At 55.4% G+C, this 20,447-nt stretch overlaps 1 protein-coding gene across 2 annotated transcripts in view; it reads right to left on the bottom strand.

Annotated features, from left to right (window-relative positions):
- Nucleotides 1-20,447, bottom strand: part of VIL1 (villin 1) — a 42,484-nt gene that overhangs the window by 9,483 nt on the left and 12,554 nt on the right. Inside the window, exons 1-10 of one of the 2 annotated variants that reach the window (XM_074967026.1) lie at nucleotides 9,604-9,738; nucleotides 6,860-6,955; nucleotides 6,472-6,546; nucleotides 5,585-5,781; nucleotides 4,705-4,813; nucleotides 3,950-4,060; nucleotides 3,054-3,256; nucleotides 1,727-1,805; nucleotides 1,114-1,212; nucleotides 251-404 (exon numbers count right to left, since the gene is read on the bottom strand). In XM_074967026.1, the coding sequence (XP_074823127.1) occupies nucleotides 251-404; nucleotides 1,114-1,212; nucleotides 1,727-1,805; nucleotides 3,054-3,256; nucleotides 3,950-4,060; nucleotides 4,705-4,813; nucleotides 5,585-5,781; nucleotides 6,472-6,546; nucleotides 6,860-6,934 (1,102 nt within the window). In that variant the 5' untranslated portion in view covers nucleotides 6,935-6,955; nucleotides 9,604-9,738. Of the gene's footprint in view, nucleotides 1-250; nucleotides 405-1,113; nucleotides 1,213-1,726; nucleotides 1,806-3,053; nucleotides 3,257-3,949; nucleotides 4,061-4,704; nucleotides 4,814-5,584; nucleotides 5,782-6,471; nucleotides 6,547-6,859; nucleotides 6,956-9,603; nucleotides 9,739-20,447 lie in introns of those variants that run through there. The other variant, XM_074967027.1, reaches the window with a different exon arrangement.

Raw genomic sequence — 20,447 nt, 5'->3', positions numbered from 1 at the left:
GAGGCTGGGGGGAGGGGGTCAGGCACAGCAGGACCAGTCCACTCGCAGCTCGGGGGGTGGTATCGAGGGACGCCCAGCAGCCCCCCAGAGCTGCGCTCCGCCCTCTTCCGCACCAGAATTTGGTGTGGCTGCCACAGGACCCTTCCTCGGCCCCCACCCCCTGCGCGGGAACGAGGGGCTGGCTTGGGCCGCTCTGCCGCTTCCTGGTGCCAGGCCCTGACCCACTAGTGCCCAGGCCTCTGGCTCTTACCCACTTTGCCCCGGGTGTGGGTCTTGCCCAGGCCGCTGGTCTGGTTGTTGACGGTCCATTTCTGGAAGAGCTGCTTGAACATGGCCGACTCGGCCCTGTCGTTCTCGGTCTGCACGGGGGTGCTGGGCGGGTAGTTCTTGGCTTTGATAAACCCCTGCAAGAGACAGCACCCAGTGGGTGGGGCGGGGGAGCCACAAAAGTGCTGGGGGAGCAGCAGAGAGAGGGCGTCCCCTCTCCAGCCCCTCGTCCAGCCAGCTTTGTCACCGCCAAGCCATTGGTGCACCGGGCTATCGGAGAGGCTGGGGCACTGCAGGGAGAGTGGCGCCCGCTCCCTGATGGGGGCAGCCTTTTAACAGCCCCACCCCCCCCAAACACTCCTGGGTCTCCACCCAGGTCCCCACGACGGCAGGTACAAAGCAATGTGTGTGCGTGTGTGTGTAACACCAGGCTCTGTCGCACGGCAGGTTCGACGCAGAGCTCTGGGGGCCTGTCACCTGTGCTGGTGTGAATCAGGAGTGACTCCACTAACAGAAGGGCCGTTACACTGGGTGTGACAGTGGAGCAAGGAGAGGCAGGGCCCAGGCGGGCAGCTCAGGGCCCCACCCATGGACACACCCCAATACCCCAGGGCTGACGCAGCTAGGTGAGAATCACCTGTAGGGGGCACTGCTTCCTCTCGGGGGTTTCCCAGCCACTAATCCACAGCACAGGAGCTGTCCAGACCCCAAGGGGTTAATTTCCACAGGGCAGACAGACAGCAGGGGGCACCGTGAGGTCACACCGGGGAACATGCAGCCCCCACCCACCCACCCAGGGGTGCGCGGGGCGCAGGGTCTCTCTCCATCCCAGCCCCTGCCACTCACCAGGGCTCTGCTCATGGCCTGCTGCTTCTCCTGCTTGCTGGAGTTCCTGCCTTTCCAGACGTAGATGGTCAGGCCACCCTGGTCGAGAATGTAGCAGTCCTGGGGGGTCGGGGGAGAGGGGTCAGGTTGGAGCCCCCCTGCACCGCCAGCAACTGGGGGGCTCAGTGGGTCAGGATCCCATAGCCGTGGGTTCCCTCTGCTGGCTCAGCTCCCAGCGGGTCGCCCTGGGCACGTGGGACTGCCTGATGGAGGTGTCAAGTGGGCAAAGGGATGGAGACATCCTTCCTAGCCCGTCAGACCCTCCCCGTCCTCCTTGGCAGGGACCGCTCTGCTCAAATACTGGCGTGGTGGGAGAGCTGGAGAGACCGGCCAGCAGGGGCCAGGCACAGAGATCAGCGAGGTGATGCCAGCTGATGGGTGAGGGGGCAGCATAGGTAGCTGAACCATCCCTCCCGCAGGGCCCGGGGGTTAAAGACCCACACTGGGCCCTGCTCATGAATCTGCTGCGGAGCGACCCTCATCCAGGGCCCTGTCTGTCTGTGCGCCCGGCTCCTAGGAGCTCAGTGGGGAGTCAGAGGAAACCCCTCGGGAGCCTCCCGCAGGGGCCACATACCTCGTGCTGCAGCAGATCTTGGGTCAGGGGGCGGGTGGCGACCTCTTGGATCACCAGGTTCCCCTCTGCATCGGAGACACTGCGAGAAACCAGACACAACCCCAGCTCAGCCATGGCCTGGCGCACTGAGCGGGGCACGCACGGCACGGGGCTAAGAGAGCACTGGCCCTTTAGACGCTGCGAACCTGGACTGGGATGCTAAACTGTATTGCACAATTCAGCCACTCAGTGGCGCTATGTGCGAAATACTTCTTTAACTCTAACCTCAGCCATGGCTGGGACAGTCTTAAAAGTTCTTGCGATGAACACAGCTGGTGTAACTAAGCAAGCTACTGAAGTTCATGACATGATGTCAGGAGTAAACAGAAGACGGAAACAGAAGGAAAACAGCCACAAAGGTTGCAACCAAAAGGAACAAACAAAGCAACAAAGGTGGCAGAATCTCATCACCATGCCCCAGTTCCGTGCCCCAGAGACAAACCCTCACAATGGACAGCGTGGAAATAGAGATTTCACATTGCAGACGCCACAGACCCCCCGGTGATGTGCAGGGATCTCCTTTCATTTATGCTGTGGGGAAGCAGGCAGAGCAGATCTCTAACTCCCTGGACTTCCCTGCAGATGGTCACAAAGATGATGCTGAAAGGGATCTGGCTCTGTCTGATGCATGTTTTCTACCTCAGAGGAATGCAGATTACGAAAAGCAGGTTTCCACCAGAGAATTCAAGAACCAGGGAAGAGCAATGTTTTATGGGAGCTGTGCGCACGTTGGCTGAAAAGGGTGAAACAGGCACACGTCAGAAACAGGCTGGTTCCTGAGTTCACAGCTAAAAACCTTTCACAGCAGCGACAACTGGAGAGGGATTTAACCCTAGCCACAGCTCTCCAGAGAGCAAAGCCGGCTGAGCTATTGACTTTAAAACTGACTTCACCTGACACCGCTCTGACTAGCCCCGGAGGGACTCTGCTCCGCAGCTGTTCTTGCTGTCTCTGTAGGAGGAGTATTTCATGATGCAAGCACCACGGGGAGCTACAGGGCATGAAGAAGGTAATAGGGAGAAGGGAGAACGGAAATGCATTCCAATTAACTGGAGGAACTCACTGCTGCAGGAAGCTGCCATACAGCTGGTACTTTGGGGTGGGGATTGATGGGCCTGAAGCCCTTTTTAGCCTTAGATAAGATGCAGTGTGGGCACGCCAGGGCATGGGAGAGTCCTGGGGGGAGATCACACAAGCCCTGCTTGTGCAGGGGTCTCCTCTCCTGACGGGGCTGACAGCTTCCTTCTCCCCACGCTCTGCGTGTTGGCCCCTCCCCTGGGTGACTCACTGGTAGAGCTTGAGAGAGGTTTTCAGCTTCTGGTCCACCACGGTGTCGGGGATGGCTGGCTTGATCTCCTTCCGGTCCCCCAGCACGTGGGTGAGAATCTTCATCAGCTCTGGGCAGACGGCCTCATCCTCGCCATCTACCACACCCACATCGGCACGTCCGCCCCGCTCGCGGTCCCGGATGTCCTTGGCCAAGTTCATGCCCTGCACCAAAATAGGCCATGGGGCTGGCGTCACGTGTGAGAGCAACCCGGGCCGGGCAGCAGCCACAGGGCAGCTGATTTATGGAATAATACAGGGGGCTGTGGGTCCGGGGTGAGGGGCACCGACAGAGCGGTTGCAGGAGCCCAGGACTGGGCTAGCAGGGGGTTGCAGGTTGGGAGTGAGGGGCACCGGCAGAGCTGCAGGGGGCAGGGCTGAGCTAATAGGGGGTTGCGGCTCGGGAGTGAGGGGCACCAGAGCTGCCATAGGGGAGACCCACTGTCTTGGGGCGGGGCTGACTTGGGGGGGGGGACCAACCCATTTGGGCTCCCCGCCATGCAAAGGGGACTTGCAGGGACAGCTGATCCATGTCCCGTCCCAGCTTCTCCCTCTGCGGAGGGGGTGTTTGGGTCTCCCACTCCCTCAGGTGAGAGCAGAGATGAGGGGCTGAGCCCCGAACACTGCAGGGACGGGGGGCTCCCAGGGAAGGATCAGGGCTGAGCGAACAGCGACAGCAGGCGAGGCCACTGGAGAGACCCCACTGGGACACGTCCCCACCGGGTCTCACTCAGTAACCAGTAAGGGCTGGATGACAGGACCCCAGCAGCAGAGGCTGCCCAAGGCTCACAGAGGCCCCAGGGGCAGGAGGCGGGGGGGGTGTTCTGGGCCCTCCGAGCTGGGATGCTGCCATGCTACCTTCAGCCTCTCAGCACGGTTGCTCTCCGGCCCGTTCCACTGGATGATGAGCTTGCCCAGATCCAGCAGGAAAACATCCCCCTGGTTGAAGCTATTCCAGCTCATCTCCACCTGCAGGAGAAGGGCAGCCAGGTCAGTGGGGGAACAAGGGTGTAAAGCACAGGGCTGGAGGCAGGACTCCTGGGTTCTCTAGCGCCAAAGGGTTCTCCCTGGGATGGGAGTTAAAAGTGAATCTCCACCAGCTGGTGGCAGTACAGGGCCTATGACACACAGCAATGCAATTCTGAGTCCCCCCGGCAGAAGGCAGCATTTCACATACCCTGTCCCAGTGCCTACAGCTCCTGAGCAGGCTCACTCTGACATGAACCTCTCAGGCCTCAGCTCCCCCATTACAATGAATTTCATTAGCTTCATTTGCGTTATGGCCACAGCATCCCCCACCACTCAAACGCAGCTGCCTCTGGGGTGGGGCACGGCAGCCCTCCAACAGACACACAGCAACACGGCGCAGGGATTACCTGCCCAGTGCGGAAATGCGGCCACCTCTGGGGTGGGGCGCGGCTGCTAACGATGCACCGCGGCTCAGTGCAAATGTTTAGGACAGGAAGTGAAGGAGAACCGCGTGTGTACACTGCCCTGAGCTGGCTTTTGGCAAAGGGCCCCGGGAGCTGGGTTTAAGCCCCGAGCCAGTTTGCGGCTGCGCTCGGACTGGGGGTTCCGGGGCTCATGCCAGCCACCCCCCCACCATCACCCACCTCTCCAGCCACCACGTTCTTCTTGCCCTTCACGTGCAGCAGCCGTTGCACGTTGTACGTGTTGGTCTCCACGTGCTTCATCCCCGAGGCGACGCCACCCTTCTTATAGCTGTGGGGGGGAAGGCCGGGTCAGAGTGGGGAGCCCCGGGGCCCTGCAGCCGGCCCCCCAGTCTGTCCAGGGCTTTGCAGACACGAAGGTGTTAAACTTTCCCTCCCCCCAGAAGGCAGCTTTTTCAGGATCGCTCTTCCCATTCGGGGGCTGGTCAGGGACATGCCCCCGTCGCACAGAGAGTGGGGGGCAGGGGAGGGGGTGTTAGAACCCAGGAGTCCTGCCTCCTCTTCCCCTGCTGGAGCCACTAGACCTTGCTGCCTCTCAGTGCCTGAGCTCCTGTCCCAGCGAGTCTCCGTCCCTGGGGAAACTGAGTCCTTTAGCTTCTGGGAACAGAAACCTGGTGTTCTCCAGGAGAGCTGAGCTGCGGGGGCCTTTGCTTATGTGGCGGGGACGGCCCCCCAGCCTGGCCGTCCCCTGCCAGGACTGCCTTCCTGGGACCGCTCAGGGGTTTCGAGTCCCTTCCACGGGGCAGGGGCTAGCTGGCGGCTCCCTTTACCCTGGGCGGGTTGTGGATCCAACCTGGGCCCAGACAGGGCCCTGATCCAAAGAGCCCTCCCGCGGCCATGCACCCGCACCAGGGCCGAGAGCGGGGATCGAACCCGGGACCGAGAGCGCCTGCCCCCTCCTGCTTCAGGTCAGGAGCAGGCTGTTGGAGTTCCCGGGAATGGCCCCAAGGGGGCGACATGGTCACACGCGCTATCGGTGCGTTTTGGGGGACGTTATGCCCCCCCCACCCCAAGCGGATCCGCCTCCCCGGCCCCGACGTACATGAGTCCCTGTTTGAAGTGGCCCTTGAAGATGTTGCTCTCGTGGCCCTGGACCTCGCGGTGCTGCACGGCCACCCCGCCCAGGTGCTCGTCCATCTGCGTGGTGTAGATGGCAGCCGCCCCCTGCTCGTCCTGCGAGGACTCCTGGCCCAGCCAGTAGTGGATGTCGTAACTGAAGCTGTTCCCGGTCTTTTGCGTCTGTGGCCAGAGGACACTGGGCTAGCGGCAGGCGCAGCTCCGCGCCCGTTCCGGGGTCTGGGGGCCGACGGCCCGGCCTGGGCTGGGATCCTGCCGTCGGCTAACCGGGAGGAGCCGCTCAGCGTGGCAGCCCCGGCAGCCGGACGCAGGCCCGGACTGGCATGCTCCTATTTAGATGCTGCCACCCGCTCGCTCCAGCCTGCACGGAGCACGGGCACCCGCCCAGCCCTCCCCTCTCCTCCCCTCCCCTGGCATTGTGATGAAGCGGGCATATTCTGTAATAGTTTGAGGAGGCCCGTGTGTGCCTCAGTTTCCCCTATACGGCCTTGATCCCCAGTGGGTGGCGGGCGCCTGTTTGCACTCCTGGGTGGGATTGGCGCCCAGCTGTCCGGACTGAGGCACAAACAAGGCCTCCTAAAAATATTACAGCCTATTCCCCCTTCAACTCACTTGCCCGGGCTGGGGTGCACACCCTGGCTTGCACACCCGGTCGCTCAAGCACACGTCCCCACTTGCTGTCACACACACGCTGCCGGGTGCTAAGCAACCCTGCCCCACGCCGCCCCCCCTCCCCCCACAGGGCGAGGCAGCAGGGTGCCCCGCAGCCCAGCTTGCCACCCACCCGGCCCAGGAGGGCGCCCCGCTGCCCCCGCCCCCGGCTCCGTCCCAGGCCCGGCGCAGAGCCCGTACCACGAGCACCACGTAGCAGTCCCCTTCGTAGAAGTTCCCGTAGCTTTTGGGAGGCACCGGCACCATCTCCATTTTCTGGAAAGAGAAGGAAACGCCCGGAGCTGAGGCCGGAGGGGGCCTCCCCCCGGGGAACCAGGCTTGCGGGGTTGGCCCAGGCACCCTGGTGCCACCGGCCTAAGCTTGCAATCTGCGGCTGGTTAACCCCTCCGCCCCTGCAGGCAGCCTGACCTCCCCCGGCGGCTGCCGAGTCTGGGGTGAGGCCGCGTCCCTGGGATGTTAGCGGGCGAGGCCACGCCAGTGGCTCTCAGTCCCAGGCACTGACGGACGCAGAGAGCCAGGAGCCCCATCCCCGGCTGGGCCCCCCCCATCACCGGGTCCCACCACCCACCTCGATTCTCCAGATCTGCAGACCAGGCGTGGTTCTGTTCAGCGTCTTGGTGACTTTGGCGGTGAGTTCCGTCATGATGGGCGGCGCGGCGGGGGCCTGGCATGGGGGAGAGGCAGCATTGGTGACACCCTCGTTAGCACCCATTAATGACAGGGAGATGCTGAGCCGAGCCCCTGGCTGGAGCCTCGCGGGGGGCTCCGTGTGCACCCACGCGCCAAGGCGCCGGCGCTGGGCCCGGCTGGGCGGGGGCTCGTTTCCAGAGCTGGTTCTGGTGCGGTGCCCCATTCCCCCTGGTGGTCGGGGAGAGGGGACCACCGGTGCATGTGCCAGCAAGTCCCTGCAGCCGGGGGGCAGCACGGCATGGGGAAGGGCAGCGCCACGGCTGAGAGGAGTTGTCTGGGCCAGGGGGCTGTGGTGGAAGGTGCCAGACGGGCAGCTCTGGGGCAGGGGCAGCGGCCGTGCCCTTGTGCATTATCTGTGCCCAGGCCAGGCCCGGGCTCTGCAGCTCAGGCTGCGGTGGCTCGTGCTATTAGCTCTGGAGGGGGCCGGTTTAATCCCCAGGCTCAGCCCAGAGAGCAGCTGTCATGCTGGGCAGTGGGGGTTTTACAGCTCTCTGGGGTGCGGCGCGTGGGTGGGTGCCAAGCTGGCACAGGGAGGCGTGTGGGAAAGCGGATTTCCCTGGGCGCTCTCTGCCAGCCGGGGCCCGGCTGCTGGGACAAATGGGCCCAGCCAGGCTGATAAACATACGTGCTCCAGATGCCAAGGGTTAGCTGCCACCTGCGTGGGAAGTGCCTGCTTCCGGGGGCAGGGAGGCAGGGAAGCCCTGAAGCATGGCCCCCAGCAGGGAGCCGCTCCGTGGGACCATGGGTGCCCCGGCGCATGATCGATGCTTTAGTGGGTTGACCGAGACCTGGATCGAGGGGCTGGCCTGGGGCAGGGCTCACGCCCAGGCTGGGCGGGGGGTGTGTGACTGTCACCCTGGGGTGTATTAACAGGAGAGTCATGTCCCGCTCTGCTCGGCACTGGGCGGGGGTGCCCCACACTCGGGTAGCTGGGGATAAACTGGAGAGAGTCCGGAGGAGAGCAGAAAAGCCGAGCGAGGGCTAGAAAAGCTGTCCCAGGAAGAGGGGTAGCTTGGAGAAGGCGGGGTGCGGGGTCCTGGGCGCTGGAGGGTTCTAAGACCAGGTTGGACAAAGCCCTGTGAGGGCTGCTCCGGGTTTGCTCGGGCCTGAGTGCAGGGGGCTGGACGTGCTGCCCACTCGCGGTCCCTCCCGCCCCACCTGGTGATTGGCCCGAGGGGCCCACGCATGAGAGCTTCAGGCAGGACCACGTGGCGGGTGAACCTGGTCCTCCCTGCCCCGTCCGAGGGACGAGATCAGGTGCCGTGTTCCCAGCCCTTCGCCGCTGCCCACTCACCCGCCCTAGAGCTCCAGCCGATGAGCCCCCCTGTTCCCGGAGCCAGCGTGTGCCCTCCCTTCTGTGCCATCCAGCCCCATCGGCACCGGATTCCCCTGCCTGGCCTTGTGCTATGGCTGCTCACGGCTGGCTAGAGCCCTGAAGGGTGGCACCCCCACACCCCGCCCCCGAGATCCAGGTGCACTCAGCGGGATGCCCCCCCATGCTGATCATGCCCCCCGCCCCCGACATTCAGAGAGGTTCAGATACTCGTCCCTCTTGCTCAGCTCAGGTCAGCTGGCCCTGTGGCAGGACAAGCTGGAGCAACCCCCCACCCCAGGCCCAGACATGTCCCTTGTGGGCTCTGGTGCAGGGGGCCACGATCTGCCCAGAATGGGCCTTTGTTCCGGGTGTGGGGTTCAGCCTGCTCCCCGCCCTCCCCCACTCCCCGTGTGCTCAGCTGGACCCAGCCCTCACCTGCCTGCCCCACACTCAGCTGCGCCTCCACCCAACAGAGGAGCCATTGTCCCCAGATCCCCGCGCCTGTGCAGTGCCGGCAAACAGCGACCAGGCCCGGAGAAACCTCCCCGGGCGGCTCCGTCAGGCTCATCTCAGACCCTGACACCTTCTGTGGCCTGGCCTTGCCTCCACCTCAGTTTCCCCATTTGTCCCAGGCAGATACTGCTCCTGCCCCTCCTCCCCAGGGCTGTGTGGGCGCTGACGTGCAGAGACACACTGGATGGGCTCACAGGCCCTCTGCTCACCGGCCCTGGGGGCTGCCAGAGACACCACGTCCTTGCCACCGCTCTGCCAGGCCGGTGGCTGTCACCTGAGAGTTGAGGGCAGAGGGTCAAGGGTCAAGTGGGGCCACGGTGCATCCCGGCAGGGGTGGGGCCGGAGGGAGGTGCGGGCGATTGGCACCCATCAGAAATGCAGCCTGCACCTCCAAGGGGGAAGGGGAGTGGGTCTGATTTAGGGGGAGCCCAGAGGGGTCCCTGCTTCCCTGCCCCAGCAGGGCTGTGGGTCCAATCCAAAGCCCAGTGCTTCGGATCAGGCCCTATATCCTCAGCCCCTTCAAGGGTGTGGGCGCTCCCCCAGAAGCCACCAGCAAGGAGCAGCACTCATCGATTGGGGGCCTCCACTTCCCACCTGCCCCCGCAGGGCTGCCCTGCCCCCGGCCCTGGGAGCAGAGGGGGCCGGAGAGGGCTGGCAGGTGGGTCCCAGCTGTTTGGGGCTGGGCCCTGAGATCCACCCCCAGGGCCTGCAGGGCAAAGCCAGGCACAAGGGGACACGCGAGCAGGGGCCAGGCCAAGGTGCCAAGACCCGACCCCCCGCCGCCAGCCCCTTACCTCTCCTGCAGTGCTAGCTCGGCTCGGCAGCCTGGAGACGGCTGGTACCTATGCAAAGTGCTCTCCTGCCGGAGACGGAGACGGAGACGGGGCGACCTTTGTCCCCTCCTTCGCCTGGGCCTGCGTTCGCCATATAAGGGCAGGAGCCTGGGGAGGGACACGCAGGCGAGCCAAGGTCCCAGGGTCCCTTGGGAGCTGCCCACTGCTGCCCTGGCACCGTTACTCCCTGTTTATTGCCCAGCATGTGGCATCGTTATCTCGTCACAGATCTGTCCCCTGGGCCCCACCCTGCCTCAGCCCTGCAGCAGGAGGCACCTGGAACAGAGCGTGGGTCGGGTTCCTGCATTCTGGAGCCGAGTCTGGCAGCGCTGGGAATCAGCAGGGACCCGGCGGGGTGTCGCGGGCAGAGAGGCACCGGGGAGAGCAGGCCCAGAGCACTCCGCCGGCAGCAGAGTCCCGGTAGAGCTGCGCCACAGGCCACCGGACGGCTGGTACACGCCGCTCTGAACGCGCTGGGCCCACCCAGGTAGATGGCACCCCGCCCACCACCGAGGACTCTGGGTACAGTGCGCCCACCTGCCGCCAGGCATTCTGGGCACAGTGCATCCCACACACCACCAAGCATTCTGGGTGTGCCGGGTCGAGCGCACCTGCCTGCCATAAACATGCCAGGCACCTGCAGGCCGAAGGGCCGCAGAGCCAAGCGGTGAAGCTCCCCGCAGGAGCAGACGCATCCCCCACACCGCTGAGTTCTGCATCCCACTGAGCAGAGCCCTGGGGCCAGAGGCTGTCCCAGCCTGCTGCTGGGGTCTGGGGAAATTCCCTGTCAGAGCCGCAGGAACCAGTCCCTGAAGGGTTTGCAGGCTGTGCTGACTGGACGCTCCACGCCCCGGTGCAAAGAACGCTGCCGTTTCCTGCGCCGGGCGATGCGGAGTCTCAGCCCAAGCTGCCGAGCTCCGATCCAAATCTGAACTGCCCTAGAATTTGGGATGGAGTGGGGCCTAGTCACTGCAGCTCCTCTGCAGCAGGAGACTTGATTCAGTGAAACCGGGCCTTCCCTACACCCCCCCAGAGGCCTGTGCCCCCCCACCCCGACCCCTGAATTTCCCCAACGCCCCCACAGTGGTCAACTAGTTACCAATAGTTCTTGCCAGTTTAGTCACTGGTTGGAAATTTGAACTGAAATTGACACATTAATACGCACTTTAAAAGCAGATACAAAGTACGATAAAACTTCGAAAACAGACTCCAACGAGAGACGGCTGAATTGGAATTAATTTGCAAATTGGATACAATTAACTTAGGCTTGAATAGAGACTGGGAATGGTTGAGTCATTATAAAAAGTAACCTATTTCCCCTTGTTTATTATTCCCCCCCCGCCGCCCGCACTGTTCCTCAGACGTTCTTGATAAACCCTGGATTTGTGCTGGAAAGGGCCCACCTTGATTATCATACACATTGTAAGGAGAGTGATCACTTTAGATAAGCTATTACCAACAGGAGAGTGGGTTTGTGGGTGGGGGGGGGAACCTGGATTTGTGCTGGAAATGGCCCAGCTTGATTATCATACACATTGTAAGGAGAGTGATCACTTTAGATAAGCTATTACCAGCAGGACTGTAGGGTGGGGGGAAAGAAAACCTTTTGTAGTGATAAACACCCATTTTTTCATGGTTTGTGTGTATAAAAACATCTTCTGTATTTTCCACAGTATGCATCCGATGAAGTGAGCTGTAGCTCACGAAAGCTTATGCTCAAATAAATTGGTTAGTCTCTAAGGTGCCACAAGTCCTCCTTTTCTTTTTGATAAAATACTTGTACCTGGAAAAGTATAACAGGTTTGAAAAGTCTGAACAAAGACTAGCCTCCTCACACAGCTCTTGTTTTTGCTGACCATGTCGGCGCATTGGGGTCCGCGATGTTGGCCAACCTTATAATTGAGAATGAAGATTTGTAAGCAAGGTGTGAATGAGCTGTCCCCTGACAGCTAGTGATGAGCCAGGGGGCGGGGGAAAGGCTTCAGGACCAGGCTGTATTTACATGTGCTCGCCTACTCTGCCCAGGTATCCAGCAGACAGAGCTGTGTAGCCCAAGTGATCGATTTTGGCAGGTGTTGGGAGTTTCTGTATTAAACATTTTTATTATATTATCATTAATTTTTACATAAAACATAAGAACGGCCATATTGGGTCTGACCAATGGTCCATCTAGGCCAGTACCTTGTCTTCTGACAGTGGCCAATGCCAAGTGCTTCAAAGGGAAATAACAGAACAGGGTAATTATTGAGTGATCCATCCCCTGTTGTCCACTCCCAGCTTTGGGCATACAGAGGCTCTCAGAGCACGGTGTTGCATCCCTGCCCACCCTGGCTAACAGCCATTGATGGACCTGTCCTCCATGAGCTTATCAAGTTCTTTTTTTTAATCCTGTTCTAGTTTTGGCCTTCACAACATCCTCTGGCAAGGAGTTCCACAGGTTAACTGTGTGTTGTGTGAAGCAGTACTTCTTTTTGTTTGTTTTCAACCTGCTGCCTATTAATGTCATTGGGTGATCCCTAGTTCTTGTGTTATGTGAGGGAGCGTTTCACTTTCTCCTCATCAGTCAAGATTTTATAGACCTCAGTCATATCCCCCCTTTGTCGTCTCTTTTCCAAGCTGGAAAGTCCCCAGTCTTTTTAATCTCTCCTCATATGGAAGCTGTTCCATATCCCTCATCATTTTTGTTGCCCTTCTCTGTGCCTTTTCCAACTTCAATAGCTCTTTTCTGAGATGGGGTGATCAGGACTGCACGCAGTATTCAAGCTGCCAGCATACCATGGATTTATAGAGTAAAAGTGGAGGAGCTTGGTTTGCCAGACCGATCAGCAAAGCCAATGCTGACAAATGCTGTGAAAAGGCTGCAAAACACCAATCCTCAGGACTGCAGGGACATGCAGAAAGCCTTGTAAGCCAGTCACTGTCAAAGCCAATTTTAGAAATACTTAACAAGGCTGGTGACACAACCCCGTTTATTCAAACAAACATGGCTGTCACATCATCCTTTCTCTTTAAGCAAGAGCTACCGCACACTGCAAACTGGAGGCCAATGTTAAGTGCATGGTCATTTGTTAATCTGGAAGTTGGACACTGGTTCCGACCAAGACCAGCAGATGCTCACTATCTTTCTGCAAGAAACTCAGCTGACTGGCTAGAAGCATGCGGTGCAACAGTGAAGAGTCAGCCGTCGAAAAAGTGAAGACCTCTCTCACCTCATTCAGAGAATGTGCATACGTGGCTGACGAATGCACCGATGCAAATGGGTGTCAAGTGTTAAGTCACCGCCTATGTTATCTTGTTGTCAGGGGTCGGCCAGTAGATGAATTTCTAGATGTTCAGGTTATAGAAGACACATCGGCTGCACCTCTGACAAGCCACGTCTTAGAAGAGTTAAATGCTTCTCAGTTGAACCCCAAACAGATGGCTGCTTGTGCATTTGATGGAGCTGCAAACGTCTCTGGAAGACAGAGTGGAGTACAAGCTTCGCTCAGAGAAAAGTGTAACTCTGATCTCTCCCCTACACACCGCAGGGGCCATCTGCTCCAAACTAGCGCCAGGACGAGCTGCAGAATCTTCAAAAGGCATTTCAAAAGCTATCAATTGAATGTCTTCATTACACTCTTTTTCAGTCAGAATCCAAAAGGACTCAAGGTCTTGGAAAATATAGAAGATGCACTGGGACTGAAGTTCAAATTAGTCCAACCTGGGAAAACCCGCTGGCTTTCTCATGAGCGATTCTTGGCTGTTGTCTTAAAATGACTGCAACCATTACTATTGGCTTTGGAAAGTATCGACCGAGATGGGATGGGTCTGAGTAGTGGATGATGGATTACTTTTGCTCCTACGTTCAGAGAAGACTATGGCCATTCTCTCTCTTGTAAGTCTACTGTTGAAACCATTTGGTTTCATTCAGGCATCTGCTAAAACAGTAGTAGATCTCTGTCCAGCAATGGAAGCCACACTGGGATCAATCAGAGATCCATTGAAAACGTACTGGAAGAAGCAAAGACTTCAGTTCAGACGTTGACTAATTAGGGCACTTATATTAACTCCTTAAATGAAGAAGACAAGAAGTGATGTTAAGGCAGCTGAAAAAGTAAAGTACATGGACTTGATTCTTACATCTCTAGAACAACAACTTCTGGATTCCATCAACCTCTACGTAGCTTTTACAGCTGCCTGTCTTATAAAACACCGACAGTTGAATGGAGTGAGGCTCTCCCAGCAATGGGGCTGCCACGGGACCAGGACAGAACAGAGAATTTGAACACACAGTGGAATATCATACGATGGACGAATGTAGATTTGACTTCAACTTCTTCTTTGGCATCACTAACGGTTTGACCCAATTTTTGTGCTCTGTTTCCTGGGATGAAGGAAGTAGGAATTCCTCTCTTGCTACTCCCGGTCACAGCAGCTACAGCCGAGCGTTCTTTTCCCTCGTTGGATAGAATTTTGGGTTCCGAAAGAAGTCGCCTTCTGCCGGATCATGAGCATGTCATGAAGGACTGGAAGCACCTGACACATGAGAAGCTACCAAAAATGAATGCACTGCGTTCGAGAAATTCATTAACGGAGCTGTGCAAAATTACAAGAAGGGACCAAGAAGGATGTAGGTATAGTGCTTCATAGAAGGCTTGAGTAGCCAACTGTAATTTGTGTGATGATTTACAAACATGAGTTAAATCGAATAAAATGGTTGTGAAACATTCTTCAGTGTTTACTGTGGTGCCATAGAGCCCACCTTTGCCCTCACGGTCTCACCCCTCATGGGTCCTCCCCCTTCCCCCTGTATTTCTGAACACCCCCCTAATCTCAATTTCTGGGGACAACACTGCAGTGAAATATTTTTTCTGCGTGATACTTGTTTATATCACATTCTGTCAGCTGCAGGATTCAGCATCAATTCTCCTCCGAATGGAAATACCCGGGGAGGCTGGTTGATTTTGCTAGGCTGCTTCACTGGCTCATTTGTTCGTGGGAGAAGCCTGAGCCTCTAAAGAGCTATTCCCCTCACCGAAAACACCATGCCAGCTTTTCAATCAAACTCTTTGCCCCCCCACCAAGGTTTGGCTGAGTTTGAGATCCTCAGTAGCAACAGTTATAATCAACCGATGCCATGTTTTGTAGAGATCACGAGCACGTTACCAACTGCGGGCTCAGGTATGGCTCCAAAGCTTGAGCCATGGGGTGGCGGAGGAGAAGGTGGTACATCTTCAAGCAGTGGTGGTAGGAGGGGTGCTTGTGCTGGTGGAAGCCGGGGAAGCCCCGGGGCCACCAGGAGCCCTGGGGAGTGAGCGTTGCCTTCACCAGTACAGAATAGGTGTAGCAGCATGGCACGCCACGCAGGGCCTGGCTCCTCTGGGGTGCTCAGTATAGCTGGCAGGGCCTTCCACCCCTCCCCGTCTGCCGTCAGGGTATTTAGGCAGGAGCAACATTATCGCTTCCACATGCATGGGAGTGTTTGGGGGAGGGACAGGACTTTTTGACCCTCTTCTCACCTCCACCACCACTAATGCCTCTGTGTGACGGCAGCCATGTTTTGACCCTGTAACAAATAGATAGGAACTGCTTCTGCCAGGAAAAATTTCAGGAGAGCATAGATGGTCCTCAGTAAGGGAAATAGGAAATCCAAAATACTTCTTTCCTTTCTATGCAGCCCCTCACCCGCCAAGAATAAAATATACCTGCATGGAGACAAACCCATCTGGCTCATCTTGACTTCGACTCCCTCAGGGAATGAATGGGTAGGATCCCCTGGGGGACTAACATGAAGGGGAAAGGAGTCCAGGAGAGCTGGCTGTATTTCAAGGAAGCCCTGTTGAGGTTACAGGGACAAACCATCCCGATGAGTCGAAAGAATAGTAAATATGGCAGGCGACCAGCTTGGCTTAACGGTGAAATCCTTGCTGATCTTAAACATAAAAAAGAAGCTTACAAGAAGTGGAAGGTTGGACATATGACCAGGGAAGAGTATAAAAATATTGCTCGGGCATGTAGGAATGAAATCAGGAGGGCCAAATCGCACCTGGAGCTGCAGCTAGCAAGAGATGTCAAGAGTAACAAGAAGGGTTTCTTCAGGTATGTTGGCAACAAGAAGAAAGCCAAGGAAAGTGTGGGCCCCTTACTGAATGAGGGAGGCAACCTAGTGACAGAGGATGTGGAAAAAGCTAATGTACTCAATGCTTTTTTTGCCTCTGTCTTCACGAACAAGGCAGCTCCCAGACTGCTGTGCTGGGCATCACAGCATGGGGAGTAGATGGCCAGCCCTCTGTGGAGAAAGAAGTGGTTCGGGACTATTTAGAAAAGCTGGACGTGCACAAGTCCATGGGGCCGGACGAGTTGCATCCGAGAGTGCTAAAGGAATTGGCGGCTGTGATTGCAGAGCCATTGGTTATTATCTTTGAAAACTCGTGGCGAACGGGGGAAGTCCCAGATGACTGGAAAAAGGCTAATGTAGTGCCAATCTTTAAAAAAGGGAAGAAGGAGGATCCTGGGAACTACAGGCCAGTCAGCCTCACCTCAGTCCCCGGAAAAATCATGGAGCAGGTCCTCAAAGAATCAATCCTGAAGCACTTACATGAGAGGAAAGTGATCAGGAACGGTCAGCATGGATTCACCAAGGGAAGGTCATGCCTGACTAATCTAATCGCCTTCTATGATGAGATTACTGGTTCTGTGGATGAAGGGAAAGCAGTGGATGTATTGTTTCTTGACTTTAGCAAAGCTTTTGACACGGTCTCCCACAGTATTCTTGTCAGCAAGTTAAAGAAGTATGGGCTGGATGAATGCACTATAAGGTGGGTAGAAAGTTGGCTAGATTGTCGGGCTCAACGGGTAGTGATCAATGGCTCCATGTCTAGTTGGCAGCCGGTGTCAAGTGGAGTGCCCCAGGGGTCTGTCCTGGGGCCAGTTTTATTCAATATCTTCATAAATGATCTGGAGGATGGTGTGGATTGCACCCTCAGCAAGTTTGCAGATGACACTAAACTGGGAGGAGAGGTAGATACACTGGAGGGCAGGGATAGGATACAGAGGGACCTAGACAAATTGGAGGATTGGGCCAAAAGAAATCTGATGAGGTTCAACAAGGATAAGTGCAGGGTCCTGCACTTAGGACAGAAGAACCCAATGCACCGCTACAGACTAGGGACCGAATGGCTCGGCAGCAGTTCTGTGGAAAAGGACCTAGGGGTGACAGTGGACGAGAAGCTGGATATGAGTCAGCAGTGTGCCCTTGTTGCCAAGAAGGCCAATGGCATTTTGGGATGTATAAGTAGGGGCATAGCGAGCAGATCGAGGGACGTGATCGTTCCCCTCTATTTGACATTGGTGAGGCCTCATCTGGAATACTGTGTCCAGTTTTGGGCCCCACACTACAAGAAGGATGTGGATAAATTGGAGAGAGTCCAGCGAAGGTCAACAAAAATGATTAGGGGACTGGAACACATGACTTATGAGGAGAGGCTGAGGGAACTGGGATTGTTTAGTCTGCAGAAGAGAAGAATGAGGGGGGATTTGATAGCTGCTTTCAACTACCTGAGAGGTGGTTCCAGAGAGGATGGTTCTAGACTATTCTCAGTGGTAGAAGAGGACAGGACAAGGAGTAATGGTCTCAAGTTGCAGAGGGGGAGGTTTAGGTTGGATATTAGGAAAAACTTTTTCACTAGGAGGGTGGTGAAACACTGGAATGCGTTCCCTAGGGAGGTGGTAGAATCTCCTTCCTTAGATGTTTTTAAGGTCAGGCTTGACAAAGCCCTGGCTGGGATGATTTAATTGGGGATTGGTCCTGCTTTGAGCAGGGGGTTGGACTAGATGACCTCCTGAGGTCCCTTCCAACCCTGATATTCTATGATTCTATGATCTTTACCCTACAGACTTCAAAATCTCTTTCTGAACAAGCCCTTTCATCTCCAGTGAGATATTACTCCAGGAGCGGGCTGGAATCTACGCTCCCTTTGATCAGAACCTTTCTCAGTCAAGGCACCAGGACAAGTGCGTTGCTGCCGGCTGAGTGGATGACCAGTAATGGTCAGAGATTGCACCAGTATAGAAGTATATTGAAGGCGAACCCTAAAGAAATTAAGAGTTTAAATCATCCTCCACATGTCCCATGTCCCACTACAATGAATCCAGGCAGGGTCCTTTGGAAGCCGAACACTTTATGCTTCCATCCCCCCACACCACTGTCAAGTTTTAGCAAATTAGGACAAGTCAGCACATAAGAACAACCATACGTATCAGTAACTTGCTAATGGTAACAATTCACTACCTCTCCCTGCTACAGGTAGCAAGTCCCTACAGAGAGCAGTTTCACACACCCTGTGGTGTAAGAAACTGCTCTCTGGAGGAATTAGCTGCATCAGTTAGCAGTTTTTCGCAAATTAGGACAAGTCAGAAAATAAGAACAACCTTATGTTCTTGGTGGTGATGGGGGACTTCAACCACCCAGACTTCTGTTGGGAAAATAACCCAGCAGGGCACAGATTATCCGAGAAGTTCTTGGCATGTATTGGAGACAATTTTTTATTTCACAAGGTGAAGAGGCTGTTCTAAGGGAGAGGCTGGTCTAGATTTGATTTTGACAAATAGGGAGGAACTGGTTGAGATTTTGAAAGTGGAAGGCAGCTTGGGTGAAAGTGATCACGAAATGGTCGCGTTCATGATTCTAAGGAATGGTAGGAGGGAGAACAGCAAAACACAGACAATGGATTTCAAGCAGGCAGACTTTAGCAAACTGAGGGAGTTGGTAGATACAATCCCATGGGAAGCAAGTCTAAGGGGAAAAACAACTGAAGGCACCTGGCAGTTTTTCAAAGAGACGTTATTAAGGGCGCAAGAGAAAACTATCCCACTGCGTAGGAAACACAGGAAGTCTGGCCAGAGACCACCCTGGCTTAACCAGGAGATCTTCAATGATCTAAAATTCAAACAAGAGTCCTTCAAAAAGTGGAAACTCGGTCAAATTACAAAGGATGAATATAAACAAATAACACAAGTATGTAGGGACAAAATTAGAAAGGCCAAGGCACAAAACGAGATCAAACTAGCTGGAGACATAAAGGGTAACAAGAAAACATTCTACAAATACATTAGAAGCAAAAGGAAAATCAAGGACAGGGTAGGCCCTTTACTCAATGTAGGTGGGGAGTGGTGAAATAATAACAGAAAATGTGGAAATGGTAGAGGTGCTTAATGACTTCTTTGTTTCAGGTTTCAGAGTAGCAGCCGTGTTAGTCTGTATCAGCAAAAAGAACGAGGAGTCCTTGTGGCACCTGAGAGACTAACACATTTATTTGGGCATAAGCTTTCTTGGGCTAAAACCCACTTCATCAGATGCATGCAGTGGAAAATACAGTAGGAAAATATATATATGTACACAGAGAACATGAAACAATGGGGGTTGCCATACCCACTGTAATGAGAGTGATCAGTTAAGGTGAGCTATTGTCAGCAGGAGAAAAAAAACCTTTTGCAGTGTGTGACGTTATTGACATAAGCTGGGACCGTATAGATCATTGTTGCAACCAAGGTCCTGTAGTGGCACCAAATCTTGTATAAAGGGGGTCAAATGAGGTGTCCCAGACAAGGTTATGGTTTGCTGGTTATGATTATGCTGTCTATATGCGTGTATCATTTTTGTAGTTAAAGTTATGAATATTGGCTCTGTACCGTCTGTATTTCAAACTTATGCTCTGCTTCTGGGGGACACCCCAGACAAGCTGGTGTCAGCTCTGCCTAGCCTGCTTGATGGCCCATTAAGGACCATCAGCTATACAGCTGACCCACTGAGAGAAGGCAGACACGTCTGGGGACTCAGCCAGGTGTGCAGGGACCTGCCTGTGGACAGAACTCTGAGGTGTTTCCAGGCCATGGGATGGGCAGCTTGTCTTTGGGACACAGAAAGAGACCACATGGCAAGAGACTATACAAAGCTCTCTGGAGAGTGGGGTGGGGGGAGGTATTTTTTCATGCTTTGTGTGTATAAAAAGATCTTCTACACTTTCCACAGTATGCATCTGATGAAGTGAGCTGTAGCTCGCGAAAGCTTACGCTCAAATAAATTGGTTAGTCTCTAAGGTGCCACAAGTCCTCCTTTTCTTTTTGCGAATACAGACTAACACGGCTGCTCCTCTGAAACTTGCTAATAGCTGTTAGCACAGAGAGCACACCCAATCAGCCAGTGAATTCTGTTAAGCAAGAGAAATCAGGGTTTGATCCTTCAGGACAAGGAGGAAAAAGAGAACTTAATTTTGCAAAGGGAAGCCACAGGCTAACCCTAAAATGCCAAAACCCCAACGGTGTTGAGCCGAAGGTGTGGCATGACAAACATGACTGGAGATGGACACTTGCAAAGGATTTGTTGTTATTGCTCATGGTAATTTTTGTGACTAATGTGTTGCTGTTACCAAAAACTGTAAAAATGTACAATGTGCCTAATCTTTTGGGAAAGCCCTTGGACATGGTAAAAGGAATACGTGAGAACTCACTTTGTGCTAAAAGGCCTTGTTATACTGATGTTTCACAGTTAATGCCTGTAAACAGTCTTGGAACTTTTCACAGGGGAAAAGACATTCCAGACCCGATGTCCTGTATGAAAAGGGAAACTGAGGCACACTACCCTATTGCTTTCACAGCTAAATGCCAAGATTCCTGTCCTATGGACAACATTAATAGCTACATTGACTTGAAGTTAATTGGGTTCCAAACATTTGCCAGAGTTTGTATGGATAAAGTAGCTATGTTCTTTAGCTCTTGGCAAGATCACGAGACCTACAGGAACCATGGCGCAAGAGCAGATCCAATCC

This window comes from Natator depressus, chromosome 11 (assembly GCF_965152275.1).
Source record: "Natator depressus isolate rNatDep1 chromosome 11, rNatDep2.hap1, whole genome shotgun sequence".
Taxonomy (NCBI): Eukaryota; Metazoa; Chordata; order Testudines; family Cheloniidae; genus Natator; species Natator depressus.
This window is presented reverse-complemented; position numbering and strand designations above follow the sequence as displayed.